We start from the raw sequence: 17,855 nt of genomic DNA, 5'->3' as shown, positions 1-17,855 counted from the left end.
GTCTCTGCCCAGTCTTCTTCAATATCCAGCATAACTAAACTATGCATCATTTCATATGCAGAATTCATTTGTTGTCTGGGTCTGTTTCCTCCCACTTCAGTTTCAAAGCCTACCAGGTGGAAACGCTGCAGTTGGTTTACTCAGTCTGTAGCCTCAGTCTGACATATATTTACAAAATTACTGATGGCAGAAGTGTAGCAGCCAAAATCCTTGCCCCAGTATTTATTTAGTGAACAAAGCTAAGAGATCTTTCTGTAGAAAATTGAGCTTGCTTACTTTTAAGCACAGGTATAAATGACCTTGGGTAGTGACTAATCCTTGAACTGAGACTGCAGAATGCAGCTTGTATCATTATTATTATTGCCATAAAAAGTTTCAGTCTCTTTTGGTTTAGCTCACAAAATGCAGAAGATACAATGGAAGGTTGTATAGAAGCTGTCTATTACCATCATCTGAATATGCCTCTAATACAATTCCTTCTCCCAAATCAGTTTTAAAAAAATATCATGCCAAATGTGAAATGTCATTACAACCCCCTTGTGGTTAATATATTATTGACAGCAGCAAATTGCAGAGTGGTCTCTTAGGAGTCAAACTGCAGAGTAAATGCTGCTGTTTATTAATGTGTTCACAGTGCCTCAAGTACAGGGGTGGAGAGGGGCAGCGTGGGGAGCTCCCGCTCCCACCAGCGATGGGGCTCCGCCTCTGCCTCTCCGTGCCCGAGCTCTCCAGGCAGCCCAGATGGGGATTCTGATTGCTGCTAATGGGAAATGTAATCATTCACTTTGATTTAAAATTGTTCTGTTTTTTTTCTGCTAGGTGTATTACATGTCTGCAGCTTAGCTACCCTTAGCATACGGCTCCTGTTCAAACAAATAAGTCCCAGTTAACCAAGCTGGGGAGAAGAAGGGTAGGTGGGGGGAGTGTGTGTGGCAGAAAGAAATCCAATTATTTCAGCATTTCCATTTTTTCGTAGAGATCTCTGTCTTTCCTGTGACATATAACTCATTTCAGCCCTGACCATGCATTTTGTCTCTTTGCTGGAGCAAGCTTTCTCGGGATGTGAGCGTGTCCCATGTTTTTTCTCCTTGAACTTACTGCACCAGATTTTCTTTGTGTGGATATTTCTTAGCTTCTGGTCTAAGTAGTTTTCATTCCACATGGCTGTCGTGGCCATACACACACCAAACATACCTGCTGCTTTATTCCTTCCTTAAGGATTTTTCCAGAAATATTATGCATTATTTAGAAATTTGCAATTAGTGAGGGATTTTTTCCCCCCACTCTCTTTTAAATGGGTATTTCCTTTCTGCCGACATACCAAGATTCCTAGCAGAAATACCCCTAGTGTTCCTTTACATATAATAGTGAGGATATATGGTTTGAAAGTTGTTATAGTTCTTTCCCCTGCAGAAGATAATCTGTCCTGGGATTTTTTCACCAATGGTTGATTCACTGTTTGATTTTGCTATTTAGTTTAAGCTTTTCTTTCTCAAATAAAGGTTAATGGGTTAATATATTCTGTGATACTTAATAGCCTCATGATTTCAGTAATGTTGATTTCTTGTAGAGGTAGATGATTTGGAGAAGGAAACCCCCCACATCCTCCCACAAAAAAATTAAGAGACCCAAATTGATATGTAGACAGAGTTCAACAATTTCCCCACCCTTCTTTAGTGAGTGGAAATTTAACTGAAGTGATGCAAAAAAACCCCAGCTTAGCTCAACTTTGTTCAAAAACCTTCTTCAGCAGAGGCTATCGCCATGTCAGGCTTTCAGAATTCTATTGCCTGTTAAAATGCTGTGGAGCAAGGGAAGATTTATGGGCAGGGAGTTGCTGCTGACTGCCACAATGCTAGGTTTATGTCTCAAAATATTGATTTTAATTAGAAAATTGAATCTCATTTTTAGAAATTGGAGCTACTACTTAACAAGGCTCTTACTTCATAGCCTTCAAACTCTACTGCAGTGCACCATAACCCCCTTTGAGTGGAAAAGGTAGAGTGAGAAGGCAGAAGAGCCTGTTCATTGAAGGTGAAATTGCCTGTTGAAGACTGAAAGCTGTCTGTATCTCCCAGTTATCTTAGGCCTCTCAGTTTTGCTCACATTTTTTAAGTTCCTAAAACTCAAGCATTAGGAACAGGCAGAGTCCTATGATACTGCAGTGAATGGGACAGGGCAGGCAATCCTGCAGAGGGGGGATCAATCTGGAAGAGGGCAGGGATGGTTTGGTTTTTAAAGCATTGTTAAATTCAGTGAGCCAGTGTGTAAGCAGGTTTCCAGAGTTGGCCAAGAGCCTGCAGGAGCCTGTAGGCAGAGCTTGAAGCCATGGTTTGAGCTGTGAGTTCATCCTTGCTCTCTCCTCGGTGCAGAAGCGTTGCACAAGGTGCCAGGGCTCTCTGAACTTTGATGGAAGTGCAAGAGAAGGGCATGAGGAAAATAAAATACAGTCTGTATAGAAGGTGCATTGGCTCCTATGTGTTGGTGCTGTTAGATTGCATTTCCTTGCTGACAGTGTGCACGTGCTGGGAATGATTTGACCCTGGAAAGGTTCAAAAAGGGACAGAGGAGAGCAAAATATTGTTAAATGAAGTCCTCCTCTGTAGCATGGAGGAAGGGAAGGGAAAAATAGAATGGAAGAGCTACCAGTAATGAGGCTGTTTGCTATCCTATGGGCAGAAGCACCCCAGATATAAAATATCCATTTTTTTTATTGGTATCAGGTACTGGAAAACCAGTCTGCAGCTGTCTCTTCAGTCAGCTTGTATGGAGTTGCTTAGGGAGAATTTGCAGAGTAGGGAGGGGTGCTGATATTTCAGTTTTGTTGGGCTTTATTCTGGGTTTTGACTGCTCCATGTTGTAGTATGTGTAGTTCCCTATGCTCTGAATGGCACTGCTAATTTCTCTTCTGGGTGATTTTTCACACAAGGGCTACTCACACGTTTCTATAAATTATATTAATTTAACTTATTTGCCTAACTGTTGTTCTGCAGCGAGTAGCACGAATGTTCTCCAATTCTTGGCTGTGCGGTCTTGCTGCATTTGGAAGCAGAACAGAGACATCTGAAAAGCATTATTTGGATTATGCATGCTGCAGCATCTAATCTTACCTTTAGGATCTGGTTCCTAAATTGTGCTTGGTGCAGTGAGCTTGTGTTCCCCAGCACGGCACTGCCTGTTGTTATGCAATTAAAGTTTAGCTATTGCAATATTACAAGTACAAAGCAAAGTAGAACTTTCCTTCCAGCCTGAGCTGCAGGTCTCAGTGTAGATTAGTACTACATTTTTTTTTACTTACTTGTGCAAAATAGTTATTATTATTTTGTGATTTAATTCATGGCTGAGCATATAGAGAATAAAATTTTTGTACTTATCAGATGGTTCTTTTGGGTTTAAAGTCACAAATGGATGATCACTATGCACTCACATGTCATTTGCTTTTCCTGGAAAAGATTTCTAATTGTGGAAGATACTTTAAATCACTTTTTGTTTTTCTTTCTATACTTCCAGAGTATGATTTCATCCATTGTAAATAGTACATACTATGCCAATGTGTCAGCAACCAAGTGCCAGGAGTTTGGGAGATGGTACAAAAAGTACAAGAAGATTAAAGGTAAAAATTGATTTTTTTGTTGCTTTCCAAGTTCTTGAAATTCTGCTGACAGTTTGAGATTATTTGCTTTAAATAAAAGTAATAATAAGCAATAATAATATTTGTGAATTTGTCTACAAAGAGGACACAGTCACAGCACATTTGAAATTAAATCTGATACTTTACAAACAAGGCTGGCATGAAAACACAGGACACAAAACATGCTTAAAATATCCCATTTAGCTGTGCTGAAAGATCAACTGTGGTTTGAATTAAGCAAAAACATTTTGGAAAGAAGATGTTGTAGTATCTCAAGATTTAAAAGTTAAATTGCTATGTAGGTTGCCTTAGTTTTGTTTTGCTCCTGAAAGCTAAAAACTTGACTTTTAAGTTACATATGCCCTTGTTCTCTGTTTTCAATACTGCAAAGTACTGGCATTCCTGCTTTGTTTTATCCAGTGGAATCTGGATACAGAGGATTTAATCCCGGTTGTTGGGAGACACTTGTAAATAACAAGGTGCTGCACCCACTGAAGTTAAGAGAAAAGGAGCACATTGCTTGTATTTTTTCTGTAATGAAATTGTATTACTAGGTCTGCAATGCCCAAGGCAGTAAAATTATTCTAAATAAATTCATCCCATTCTCACCACTGGACTGTCTGATCACCTGTCAGTGGTGCACAAAATGATGTGACAAGCATCCATCATGTGTAGTTTGTTCTTTTATTCTCCCTTTCCTTTGACAAGGGGCTTAGATGTGCACCAGACCATTTGTTGTAGTAGGCTTTTGGTTTGTGGGCTTTTTGTTGTTTTTTTTTTTTTAATACACTCATGTGCTTTAAATGCTCAGGAGCTAGAGGATAGTCAAAAGCTTTTTCATAATTCCATGAATTCCATTCCGTTCCATTTCCATAACTACTCTTCCCAAATATCCATCACCCTTGGAGATTAACTATATCCTGGGATAGGATTTTTCCATAGTTTTTCTCTCTCTTACACCACTGAAAGGAAGATTCATTGTCTGAAAGACTGTCGTTTCTGTCTATGATCCTTTCAGTAGCCAGGAAAATCATAACAGAATTCACAAACATGAAGAAATAGGGTAATGTCATGTCCTTCCTGAGAAACCATTGTATTTTTAGTTGTGTGAAGATTGGCACCTTTCAAAAAGTGTGCAGTCTTTTCTTCATAAAAGGCTGGCAACATAAGCTATGAAAGGTTGCTTGTTTTGTTTCCTTAGGATAAACTAGAAATCTGCATAATAATACCATAAAAAGTCTGCTGCTTGAGTTAGGAACACATGAAACAAAATTGCATGAAACATCAGAACAAGTTCTGAGGCATCTGGTTTTTCTCTGCACATCTGGCTTGTGCAGAGCATACCTGTAAGACACTCATGCCTGGGCTCTGCAATGATTAGATTTTCACCAGGGGAAAAAAGAAAGAATGTTCTATGGTGAAATTATTTGTGTCTAGAAGGAAAATTGTCCAGGCAGGATTGGTGTAACAATGCAGACAAGGAAATGGAGATGTTGCTTTTTACCTACTAAAATGGTTTAGGCTAGAAGTAAAGATGTTGATTGGACTTTTTAATATGTGGTTGCCCTCATGCCAAATAAACTGGGTATTTTCTTTTCTCTCTTAATTGCCATTCTGTGATTCAGAAGTGTTTCTTTTCTCTAAATTCTGTCTCTTAATAACAGAATTTTATTCGAAGTGCTTTAACCTCTTGGTTAAAAAGCAATCAAAGGAATCAAACAGCTTCGAGGTCATCAGCATTTGCTTTTACTTGCTGTTCTGGGAGAACAGAAATAGGCTTTTTTTTTCATATTACTTTTTCTTTTTTCAAAACTGGGCAAGGGTGCCAGTTGCAGAGGCACTGGAAGCCCTTAACTGTAGTGTTCTTAACTGTAGAGATACTACTACAGCTTCTGAGTATTTCTAGCACACTGTTATCTTCTACTTTCTTCCATTCTTAGAGCTTATGCTATTACTTTTTTTTTACTTAGTAAGTGCACAGTTAAATTGTTAAGTGCAGTAAAAGCAGAATGAAACATCAATCAAAAGGTCAAGGATCCAAACCTGAAGAGTTTGCCAGATTACTCTGTATCTGTGCTATTCAGAGACACAGCCAGTCGTTGCTGTTTGGAAGTTTATGTGTGTGTTAGTAGGAGGAGAAAAAGGAAGGTTAAGGTATGTGTGAAGTAAACACAAGCTGCTATAAAGCAGTTCAAGTAGTGTTGATTCATCAACCATACGAGTGGGAGAGAAAACAAAGAGTCAGTGGCAGGTACAGTGGTGCATGGAGAATAAACAGTCATGCAACTTCCGAGCAGTAATCTTAACCGCCTGCAAACACGAAGACTTCAGCACTTCTTTAGGTGGTTTCAATTCCTCATCATCTCTCATTTCATGTTGTTTTGTTTCTTTTCTGTAGCCAGATAGTCCTGCAGGACAGCTCAGTGTGCAAAGTCAGTGACTCAAGTTACACGCACCAGTCATCACGTACTCCTTTAATAATATTTTAAAAAAGGACTTCCATGAAGGTGAATGGATTGATGCATTGATTCATTTTTGGGCTGTAGCTGGATAGATTAGGTAAAACTATGATTTAGAGTCCTTAGAACTAGCACCCGTATCCTTGTGCTCCTCTAGAGCTGGTTACTAGAAAGTAAAAGCAAAAAACAATTCACATGAGCTGTGGTAAATACAAAATAGGAAGGGGCTTCAAAATAACTTTATTGGCGTTGCAAACTAAATGCAGCCTACAGTGTTAAATGTGTTTCCTATTATCTGCTAATGTCTGTTTTAATAAAACAGTGGGAACTAAATGGTTGCTTCTTAATCAAAACCATGATTTCCTAAACATAAGCTATGTGATTCTGTTACAAATTGCCACATATAGATCTACTAGGTCAAACTTTTTTCCTTTCTCATAGAAATAAATAAACAGTAAATTAATTATACTTTCTAGAAGATCAAAGTAATTACAACCAAAGACAGACAGAAATAAAAAGTTCTCTGGAAAAAAAGAAAAAGAAGAAAAGCATCAGGTTGCTGAGTGCATAGTTAGTGTTTAAATAATATAAGAAAGTGTACAATCAATATCTTGATATCATTAGCAACAGATGTAAAAGCTGTACACAAATGGAATTGTATCAAATCTCAAGTAAACATTCTCAGTGTACATTCTATTGAACTCACTGAAGACAGCTAAGCTACTTCATGCTCATAATTCTAAAAAAGTTTTCAGTTAGTTCAGCTCAGCATGGCGATTTTTTTCTTGTGTCAAATGATGCCAGAATAAAATTCTTGAATTTTTTCTCCCACCCTGCCCCATCCCCTTAAGATTTTAAGATGTTCACAGTTTACTCAGCAGCACAAGACTTGGTGTACAGCCAGATTTGGGAATTGGCAGGTGTGAGGATGGAGGCTTTTTGTCTTCTCCTGGCCCTGGGTCTGCCACTTGAAGTGTGTGTGAGGACATAAGGGGGATTATAATAGGATGTCTGCTCTTTCCAGTCTCTTTAGGATACACATGTATATTTGAAGGAGTGCTTATATTAAAACAGTTATAATGGAATGTGTACAGTGGTTGGGAAACAAAAAGCTTAACAGTTCTGCTGTGGACTTCTTGCCCTCTTGGATGTCTGTAATCACTTGAGGTGGTACATAAGCTGTACAGTATGTGTTGTGATTTTGTTAAAAATATGCACCATGAAGTAATTTAATATTACTTACTCTGTGAAGCCTCTTTCCCTTTCTTATTTACTTTTATTTTGTCTCCTTGAGGGATGCGAGGCCTTTTAGTACAAAGTTGTGCATACATGACAAGGCTTAATTATGTTTAAAACTGCCTCAATGAGGAATCAGAGATCCCCTTTATTTTTTTACTAACGAATAAATACTAATCAATGACAGCTATAGACCAATGGCTTATTCCAGTGGTTCTCAAACTGCCTTTCTCCTGTGCAGTCCCACGGGGATGCTTCTCTCAATCTGTTAAATGCTCCTCTGATTTCTCTCAAAGCTGAACTTGCTGAGGCTGGGAGAAGGCATTCAGCATTGTTGAAATGCAGGATTTTAATAATTGCTTGAAAGGTTTGCATTGATTTTAAATTTGGTTAACAAATAGATAAAGGAATAAAAACAACACTTTGTAAGTAACTACATGCATGTATATATACATATGTAGGTATGTATGGAGAGAGGTATTTCAGGACTTAACCATGCAATTCAGGTAATTGTCAAGGGATCAGACTCGTACCAGTTACCTACTTGAATCCTAGTATTTTGGGTTCGTAGCATTTTGAATGTATTTTAACTCTCTTTCTCAATAGATATTTCACTTCTAAGTGTTATGCTTTCTATTTTTATCAGAAGGACTATCACTGTATCAGAATTCTTTCACAACTGAAAATCTTAACTGGTGTGAATATTTTCTTTTTGCCTGATGACACAACTTAGCTTGGTGGGAGGAAGTTAGGAAGGCAGCGGGAAGAAATAAATACATTGTGGACTTAAAAATAAAAAGACATACTTTTTTTGTCTGCGTATGAAGAACATGTCATCTTTGCTCCTGCCATCAGTGTCTGTCAAAATATAGCTTTCTGTGGATGTGAGTTTTGAGACTGTGGCTGTCTCAAAGTTTTTGTGGAATGATGTAGCTTTTCAGTTTAAAGGAAGAAGCCTCAATTATTTCGTTTCAACAGATCAAGAATGTAAGAAAAAGCTTTCATAGCTTCCTTAAATTGAGAATCTGCTTTGGCTCCTCTTTGATTCTTCCAATATTACTGATTTGTTTTTATGTGCTCTTTTATTCTTGAAAGTTTGTTTGCTCACTTCCAATAATGGATAGACAGAGCAATCTGTTTCTCTTTTAATATGTTCCTAGAGGCCAGTGTATGTTCAGAGAGGTTAGAAACAGGATTCAGAAGGGCTCCCAGCTTTCTTGTTTCCAGGCTGAAGGAACTGAGGATTGCAATACAGTGATAATGCCAGTGCGAGCCAGGGGAAAACTGTCATTATGTGCTTTGAGGAAGAGTTTTTAATTGTTCCTCTGAAGCAGATGTGGCAGCCTCACGAAAAGAAAGGCACACCAGAACAGTGTTTCTGACTTTAAAAATACCTTCTTTACTGATACATGCATGTGTATTTATTTCTCTCTATGTAAGTAGAGAGGTTTATATATATTACATATTTATATGCATATATCTTGACGTTTTGCAGAAATGTTAAGTTTTTAAAGGAAGTGAATTTCATATCTTGTTTGGATATTAGTTGTGACTCTGGTACTAAAACATTTAGGGTCGGCTGTGGGGCTTTTCTTCTTTGCTTACTTTTACACTCCTTACTGTATATTCATTTCACTAAAAACGGGGCTTTTCTCACTTTCTATAAAAGGGAAGGAAAATAACATCAGTCACAGGCAAGCTTGTCAGCATCTAGGTGACATACATGACCTGAAGATCAGCTCTTGACTCCGACATCCTCGTAGTCAGTGGCCTGCTGTGCTGTTTTATGAGGAAAGTAGTTCATCAGTTTTCACTAATGATGAGGAAAAAGTGGCCTCTCTTTAAATATAAGTTAAAAGTGTCAAGATTCAGCAAGAATTATAGACCCCTTGACTGCTGTTCCCCACCCACATTAGCATTTTTAATTTCAGCATTGTCCATGATGTTAAGTGTCAGTTTGGGGGACTTGTGCATGTGTATTGTTGATAACCAGTTTAGCTGCTGCCGTGCGTTCTGGGGCTGTATGAGTTGTGGCCCTCTTGGCTGTTCCTCTCTGTAAAGAGAATTAAAATACACTCTTTGAGTTGATTTTTTAATTAAGACTAATTTTTATCTAAGGTAAATGCATATAGGAATCTCAGCGTTGCAGAATATCTTCCCTGGCTTGTGTGTGTTTTGGAGTGGCAGTGGCTCTCACTGCCCACAGTGCCTGTGCCGTGGCAGAGGATATGTGAGATTTGCTGAGTGGCATCTCCTGTGCCTGTGTGTGGCTGGAGCTGCAGCCAGAGCTGCTTTAGGCAGCATAGGCCACACAGTAAAGATTGGAAATTCTTCTGTGGGGAAGCTGTCTAGCCATTTGTCCCATGTCTTGTTCAAACCACGTCACTGAACTTTTTAAACAAATGTCTCCTGTTCCTATGTTTTTCTCAGTGAGGACCAGTTTTTGCTGCAGCTGGGACTTCTGCCCTTTTGAATTCTCAGTAAAGAATGGTCATCTCCATTTTCTAGAAAGCAAGCATGTTCTTCTGAATCTCAAAAATTAATTTTTTTTCCTATTTAAAAAAATTATTTATGTGCTGCCAAACAGCAACATGTTAACTCAGAAGAAAAGTTACTTTTACAAAGTAAGCATTAGTGGAAATTAGTTTGAAACGGGAGGATAACTTGAAGCTTAGTTACAGGCATAAGCTTTCCTGTGTGAAAAGCTGCAAAGTGTGTCTCTGATCTCATGGATTTCATAGAATATATAACTCCGAGAGCAGAATGGCATTCTTCTGTCTGAAGAGCTTTCATTTCTGACTTAATGATGTTCATGCTCTGTCTCCCTCCCTTCACCATCTCTGATGTTATGAATCAGGAAGACATACATGTGTATCTCCCAGAGGGATTGCACAATGGACTGGGCCATCTAGGAGATTTGTACCTCCCTTTTGAGAAACCCACAAAAGATTGGGTCTCCTGTTACAATAGGTTGACAGGAAGGGAGATATTTTTATATCAGATGATAACATCAGTCCATCTAAAGCAGTACTACCTTGTTTCTGTCAGACAGTTCAAATTAATGATTCCGCTGCATCTCCTTTTCCATTCACCTAACCAGTATTCATGGGTCAGAGAAGTAGTCACTAGAATACCTTCAGTGTAATGGCTTTCTCTGCCAAATGGATCTGGCGTGTCCTTTTGACAGACAGTATTAGCATGATTATGAAGAGCTGAGTTCACGCTTCTGTATGCCTCTTGAACCCATACACAACCCTCCAAAAAAACCTAAAAGTAAGATGATGATTCTTTTCTCCTGACAAGCATCTTTGGAAGCAGTGCAGTCCAGGGGCAGCCCATATGAAGAATTTGACTTCCTATGCTTAAGCAGAACTGGCAGAAGACATGTTAGCATCCCTGTGTCCCAAGGGATGACTCAGAGCTAGTCTTGAGGATAAGGGATGAGAAAATCAACTGCACAAAGAGACTCAGCAGTGTTAATATACTCTGCTCAGTTTACCTCAGATTGGTGGTTAAAGGCCCACTTTTAATGATTCTAAGTAAAAAATTAGTGATTTGTGCTTTGGTGGGAACTGAATGGTTTGCAACTCAACAAAGAACAGACAATGGCCTTTCCTGTCTGTTTTCCATTAGACTTGGATAAAGGCCTTTGCTACCCACAGCCAGCGGCCAAACAATTTCTGTATGTGCTCTATAGCTATTTCAAGGTTCTGTGCTGTCCTGCAGGAGTAGGGAAAGGGAAAGGTTTTAAAAGTTACAGCTTCTTGTCAAGTCAACCTGGTTTTCCTCCAATGCTGAGTGGCCTAGGCAGAGATCAGGCACTGAAGCCAATAAATGACTATGGGTAAATACAAAGATTAGATGTTGAATTAAAATGAGACTCCTCAGATCAGCCCTTTGCACTGAAGTGGTTAAGTGAGCTGTGATTAAAAGAAATAAGTAATTAACCCAATTACAGATAAAAAGATACGGAATTACCACTTTAAAAGCACCTCCTGTGCTCTGGAGTGGTTCTGTTATTTGCAAAGTGGTGGTTCATCATTATGTAGCCTAAGCAAGAGGGCACCCTCTGGGTGTAGTGCAGCAGCCCTGTCTCTCCAAGGTGGAGCCCGTGCTGTGCTTTGTCCCCCAAGCACAACTCCAAAGTTCAAGTCTTGCTCCAGTGAGCAGCATGGTGCTAAGCCAGGAGAAATTGTGGGAACCTTTCTATCTCAGGCTTAGTGCAGGGTATACTAGAGTTCACAGAGCTCTCCCAGCTTGGCCATGACCACTGCTAGAAATGGCTTTTATGATCACCAGGTTTTAAATAATAAATAAAACAAAGAAGCAAACTGAAGCACTGGAGAACAGCCCTGGGTGGTGACATCCTGTCACAATTGAAGCATGGCAATTCTGCCGGCTAGTAACTTATTACAAAACGTTTCTTTACCAGCTTCTTCTTACTCTGGGGCAAAGTGCCTGTGTGCCTGTGGGACTGAAAAGTTCCGGACACGCTGGGTCATGGACGCTGGCGGATCCTCTGTGTCCCCACTTGTGGTGCAGTGCTGGGAGACGTGTTACACTCTTGCTCTCCCTGCTGCATCCCTTATTGTGCATAGGAATTTGGTTTCTAGTGCTGTCAGTCAATTCAGTGCCACGCATAAGCCCTAAATGCCCCACGGGCTGTTTGTCAGAATGTTCCTATTAACAACTCAGTGCAAATAAAGTGTGAGGGGAAGGGAAGGTGAAGAAATAAATCTTATTTTAAATCTTTTGAGCTGGTTTTATTTTAAATGGAAAGTTGCATGCAGACCACCCCAAGCTATTGTGCTGTGGTCTGCGTCAGCTGCTCGACTCTGCAAGGAAGATTGGGCTAGAGGTTAAGAGCATCACACAGGGGAAGGGTGCACTGAATTCCTTTTGTGCTGTATCCAGGAAGTTTTAACTCAGTATGGAGTTGAAATACATTGACACACATGGTAGTCATTATAGGATGAGAACGGAATATTCAAATACAATAATTTGCTGCTCCCATTCTGGGGATTATGTTGGTTTCTGACTCTTGTAGAGGTAGTGACATGTTGTAGGGAGGTATAGAAAAATGAAGGGCAGATGCTATTCTGGAGTGCTCTCAGGACTAATTGCTGAGCTTAGCACAGTATCTGTTGTCCAGACACAAGTCTCTGCCTACCTAGTGATTGGCTTTGGAAGGCTGGGTGGCTCTGCAATATGACAGTGCTGTTGCATACTTGGTTTAAATGAACTCTTCAAGCAAAGAACTGCAGAATTGTATACCAAGTGAGCGATGCAGAGAAAAAACGGAAACACTGCAATATCTTCTGCTGTGGTCACACCACAGATGGAGGTAGGTAACAGCCTCCTGAACCAGCTTTTATTTAACTACCATAGGCATTGCTAGCAGAAGTAGTTTATCAGCAGCACTTCAATGTAGATAGCACATATCCCTGGAGCCCCTTCCCAGTGTATGGTCCTGCTGCTCTGTCGTCAGGTATTTATATTCCAGTCAGTACAGTTTTATATTCCAATCAGTATGGGACTACAAGAGCTCTGAACATATCCCCAGTTTGAGTAGAACAATAGCAAACAAGGGAAAGACTGTAATCAAGTATGAACATGGAAAATAGAGGATGCAAAGGTACAAGCCCTGTCTCAGGAAGATCTGAGGCAGAATGCTGGTGACACAGAAGCTTTCTGGCTTCTGTATTCCTTTTTTCTTAGAGAATTGCTGGCAGGCTGGCCAGTCTCCATCTCAAGGCTGTCTCAGTCTTGCTCCTGTTCACCCTGCAGATTTGGTAACCAGTCCATAGTTACCAAAGAACAACAGGGAATCAGATACAGGCAATGTGTTAGAGAAGGAAAGAGTTTTGAGGAGTTGAGTAATGCACATTTTTTCCATCCAGCGTAACTGCTAATGGTAACCTTTTATTACTAAAGTGGTCAAAGTGACTAGAATCTGGTTTGTTTATAGGGACTACATGCATGGCTGTATAGTCTGATGTGATCAAAAAAGGAAACTGATAATAAGGGAAAAATATACCTATGGAAGCAAGTCAGGTGATGTTTTGTGTAATTCCAAGTAGCACTGCAGAGATTAACAGCCTTGGCAGCCTTTTCATCTTAAACTTTATTTTTATAGGGGTTTATAACTTGGCATTGAAGTCAAGAGTGGGTGGAAACTTGGCAAATGTGGTTCAGCCCAGAAAGTGAATGTTATTTATATTTATTTCTCACCAAGTTTTCAAAAACACTTGGTTACTGTTTTTATGTTCTAACAAGTAATAATTTGTTGATTTCAGTGACTTATTCTCTGTGTGCTTCTCAAACTACAAATAGTTCAGAACTTCTTCAGCTCTTCTGAAACTCCTAGCGGAAGGACTCTATTTTTAGGGTTGTCAGTGATGTAGCAGGATGCTCCAAGTATTTCATTACACGGAACAACAGCTTTATTCTACTTACACCTGCCAAGTAGCTATTGTACCATTGGAATAATTGCATTTGGCTAGCAACTGTGTGCATTTAATGGCATTACTCAGGTGCAGGCTTAGTGCAGAGGGGCTGAGGAGGCAATGGAATGGCCATGTTGGCTCTGAATAATCCATGTTGCAGAACGTTGAGACTGTGATGAAGCAGCCCCTCCTCACTCCCCTGCTCAACCTCTGGATTGGTGTTGGGTCCATCCCTGGAATTAGCACTACTCTTATTGAATGTTTCACATTAATTTCGTGTCTGTGCCTGAAGTGGTATAGAGCTTTCTGTACCACATTTCATGGAGGCCTACTGACATCATGAGGAGCAGCTTTTGAATAGGGATTTTCAGTATTTTCAGCAAGATGAAATACTCTTATGTATTATGTATCTGACAGCCTGTGAGCAACAGAGCAAAATGGTCATTTGCTGACAATATTTGTGTATCACACGTTTTGCATTGCCTTTCATAGTTGAAATGCAAGTAAACACTTACTTAGAAATTCAGTTGGGTTTGGAAACATTGTGGAAAAGTGGAATTCGTAGTATTTGAAATTAATTTTTATTTTTAATTTTTTTATGCAATTATTTAATAGAAAGCTAAAGATGTTATGGGATTTTCCTTTTAAAGAAAGGGAAGAGTGATTTAAAACTTCTTACAAGGAAATCTTGGATATTAATTCACCTAGTTGTAAAATTCAGTACTTGTGATGTTCCAGAGTATCAGTTCTAAAGATAGTAACTGTGTGTTTGTATATGTTCAGGGCATGACTCCCTCTCTGTCTTAGATGAACTCTGGAACATGAAAAGAACTGTCTTTCTATTTAGAAGAAAACAGAGCAAGTCATCAGTAAGCTGTCATTCTGAGTATTAACTGTGTAAAGCTGCAAAGCTTTAAATAGATTAGGATTTTAAAAAGAGTTCAAAACCTTGTACAGTTGTTAATCATTACACAAGTTACAATACTATTATGACCTTTCTGAAATAAATCCTGTCTTGTTATTTGCTGTGACCAATACAGGAATGAGGTAGTGGTTTTCTATGATGCATGTTTTTAAACACTTTTATATCAGATCAATATAAAAATACCAATTCAGTTGCATGTAGGGACGCTTATGGAATCTGCAGCCTATTGTAAAATGACTTCTGATTGTTTAAAATTATCTAGGTAGGAGTTGCATTTATGCACTTGCTAAACTTAATTTCCTATTTCAAATGGTACTTCTGGAGAAAATTTAATTTTGTAATATATGCATTTGTTTTGCAGTTACCTGGAAAGATACTGGGATATTCCTGACATAAGATATTTAACAGGGACAATGCACATCAGTAAATAAAACTACAGTATATGCATTTAGTGTGTACTGTTTAATTTTTTGTGACATGACGTCACTTAAAGATCACTGTTGTGCTGAACAAAGTTCTTGAAAACAGCGAAGGCACTTTCTTTCAAGCGGGCATTTGTGCAGAAGTGCTTTAAAGTTGCTGCACAGACTCATGGCAGTGAGGCTTTGGCCATAGGAGCCATTGCTTTAAACCTTTCTCATGTGTGAATTTCACTGTTTTGTAATATGCTTTCACACAACCAGCATGAATCTGCTGTGGTGCACCTGGGTGAGCTGATAGTACCAAATAGCTTTATCCACACACAGTGCAAGGTAGAGTTTATGTGGAAAAGACAATAGCTGCCAAGTTTGTAATGAGAAGCAGTGCCATGGGCTGCACAGGGAATGACCTTGTTTCTATTTGGTTTGTGTGAGTGGATACCAATTAGAGTTTCTTTTCCTTTACCTAGATGCCAGTCATTGTGAAACACTGACCACTCTTAAAGGTTAATCAATTTGCTGTGACAGATTCGAATGTTAGTAACAGTATAAATGGAAGTGTCCAAGCTTATTTCTTTAGGGAAGGAGGCCGGAGAGGATACCTGCTGTTGGTTTGTAAGGAGTCTTCATGAGCTGTGGATGAAGCCTGGGAAGTCCAAAGGAGTGTTAATTATTCGTGTTGCTTTTACTTTGTGTTTCTTTTGCTTATGTTTCTATGATATTTCTATGCAAGTGTAGACTTATAAGGTAAAGCAAGTGCTGTTGTGTGCAGTCACCTGCAATATAGTCCTTGCCCTAAGTGCAAACTGAAATGACAGCAAGCTGATTTTTCTCTTTTAACAGTGGAAAGAGTGGAAAGAGAAAACCTTTCAGACTATTGTGTTCTTGGTCAACGTCCCATGCACTTACCAAATATCAACCAGCTGGCAACTTTGGGAAAATCTAATGAACAGTCTCCTCATGGCCAAATTCACCACAGTACTCCAATCCGAAACCAAGTGCCAACGATGCAAACAATGATAAACCCTGGGCTCCTGTCTCCTCAGCTCAGTCCACAACTGGTGAGGCAGCAGATAGCCATGGCCCATCTGATAAACCAGCAGATTGCTGTCAGCCGACTCTTGGCTCACCAGCACCCACAGGCCATCAACCAGCAGTTCTTGAATCATCCACCCATCCCTAGAGCTGTCAAACCAGAGCCATCAAATTCATCGGTGGAAGTCTCTCCAGATATTTACCAGCAAGTCAGAGATGAGCTGAAGAGAGCCAGTGTGTCTCAAGCTGTCTTTGCAAGAGTAGCATTCAACCGCACACAGGTATCGATTTCTGTTCTATAACCGAGAAGGGGCAAAGCTGTGGCTCTTATGGGGCTGTGTGATTGTTGGAGATCGGGGCAGGGGGTGTGCCATAGGAACAGGTCAAACCACTCTCAGTCTTTCTCCAGTCTCTTTGTCAGTTTTGAACAGGGCTGTTTCTGTTCTGCATTTGGCCACTCCTGGGCTGTTACCTGAGCTTTGTTCTCTAGCAGTCATTCTGCTTATGGGAGTTCTTCCCTGAGCTCCTCTCTGTGGTTGTAAACTTCCACATTTCCCCCTGCCTGATTGCCAGGAAGAGGTAATAAGAGACTGAGGGTCAGAGGTGTTTTTGGGCTTCCTTCTGACACTTCCTCAATTCCTTCCTGTGGTACAACTGATGTCACAACTAGTGCCAGAGGCTGCTCCCACAAGAAATGTGTAAGGCAAGTGTGCTGGGAAAAGTGTTTGCCTTTTGTATCAGATTGTCTTTGCTTTCATATATCTGACACAGGTTTTCTCACTCACTTAGTGAAATGCAGATGTTGAAATGATTGTATGATAGTATCAGCTTAAGCCTGGGCACCTGGAGTACCCAAGGTGAATGTGTGCTTAGAAAGACAGGCCATTTACATTTATCCTGCAGGATACAACATGTGATCTCTCAATTGTGATACTCTGTAGCAAGGCTTAAGAAATGGAAAATGGCTTAATATTTAATATTGTTACGAATTCCTTTTGTGTAGCTGGAGTAAAATTTGTGTAGCTTTGAGGTAAGATTAACCAGCAAGACAAGAAACAGAGGAGTGTGTATCTCTAGGAGGTCTGTCCCTTGCCCCATACAGTACCTTCGTCTGTTCTCCTACATTAATGATTTTCTTTGGCACTGCCATTTTGGAAATGCCATGTTATGAGGGAACTAATTAAAGTATGGAACACATTTTATTACTTCCCTTCTTCCATTAAATTCATAAGATGGCTGCACTCAGAGAAAAACACTTGAGTTCTGGGGTTAGCCTTGAGGATATCAAATGAAAACTACATAGGAATGTATGAGTATTTCCTCTTTAAAATGCTGCTTTTAATTTGGAAAAGCTTTTCATCCCTCTGGGATCATAACCCGTTGTATATAAAGCCTGGTATAATCAAGGTGGATGGTATTGACAGAATGACATATTCTGAACTGGAGCAAGGGGTCAGCAGTAACATTGCCAGTGAGGATTTTGTCACTGTCAACGAACATGAAGCTCTCCTTTAGCCACACTGGGAGACCTGGGCTGGTAATGCCCAAGTCTGCTATTAAATCAAAGGCTCATTCCCCAGCAAGTAAGATATTGCCTGCTTCTTAGCCCTCCATCATAGGTAATATGATATACTTACTGATTCCAGAACATTCCTACAAGTCTTACAGCATCCATAAAAGATTTGCTCATCTTACAACGGTATT

At 39.7% G+C, this 17,855-nt stretch overlaps 1 protein-coding gene across 1 annotated transcript in view; it reads left to right on the top strand.

The window, feature by feature from the left end:
- Positions 1-17,855, top strand: part of SATB2 (SATB homeobox 2) — a 129,307-nt gene that overhangs the window by 58,967 nt on the left and 52,485 nt on the right. Inside the window, exons 6-7 of the mRNA XM_014879499.2 lie at positions 3,511-3,613; positions 15,960-16,432. Coding sequence (XP_014734985.1) covers positions 3,511-3,613; positions 15,960-16,432 — 576 coding nt within the window. The remainder of the gene's footprint in view (positions 1-3,510; positions 3,614-15,959; positions 16,433-17,855) is intronic.

This window comes from Sturnus vulgaris, chromosome 7 (assembly GCF_052056855.1).
Source record: "Sturnus vulgaris isolate bStuVul1 chromosome 7, bStuVul1.hap1, whole genome shotgun sequence".
NCBI lineage: Eukaryota > Metazoa > Chordata > Aves > Passeriformes > Sturnidae > Sturnus > Sturnus vulgaris.
Note: the sequence above shows the minus strand (reverse complement) of the source record. Positions and strands in the feature narration are given on the sequence as shown.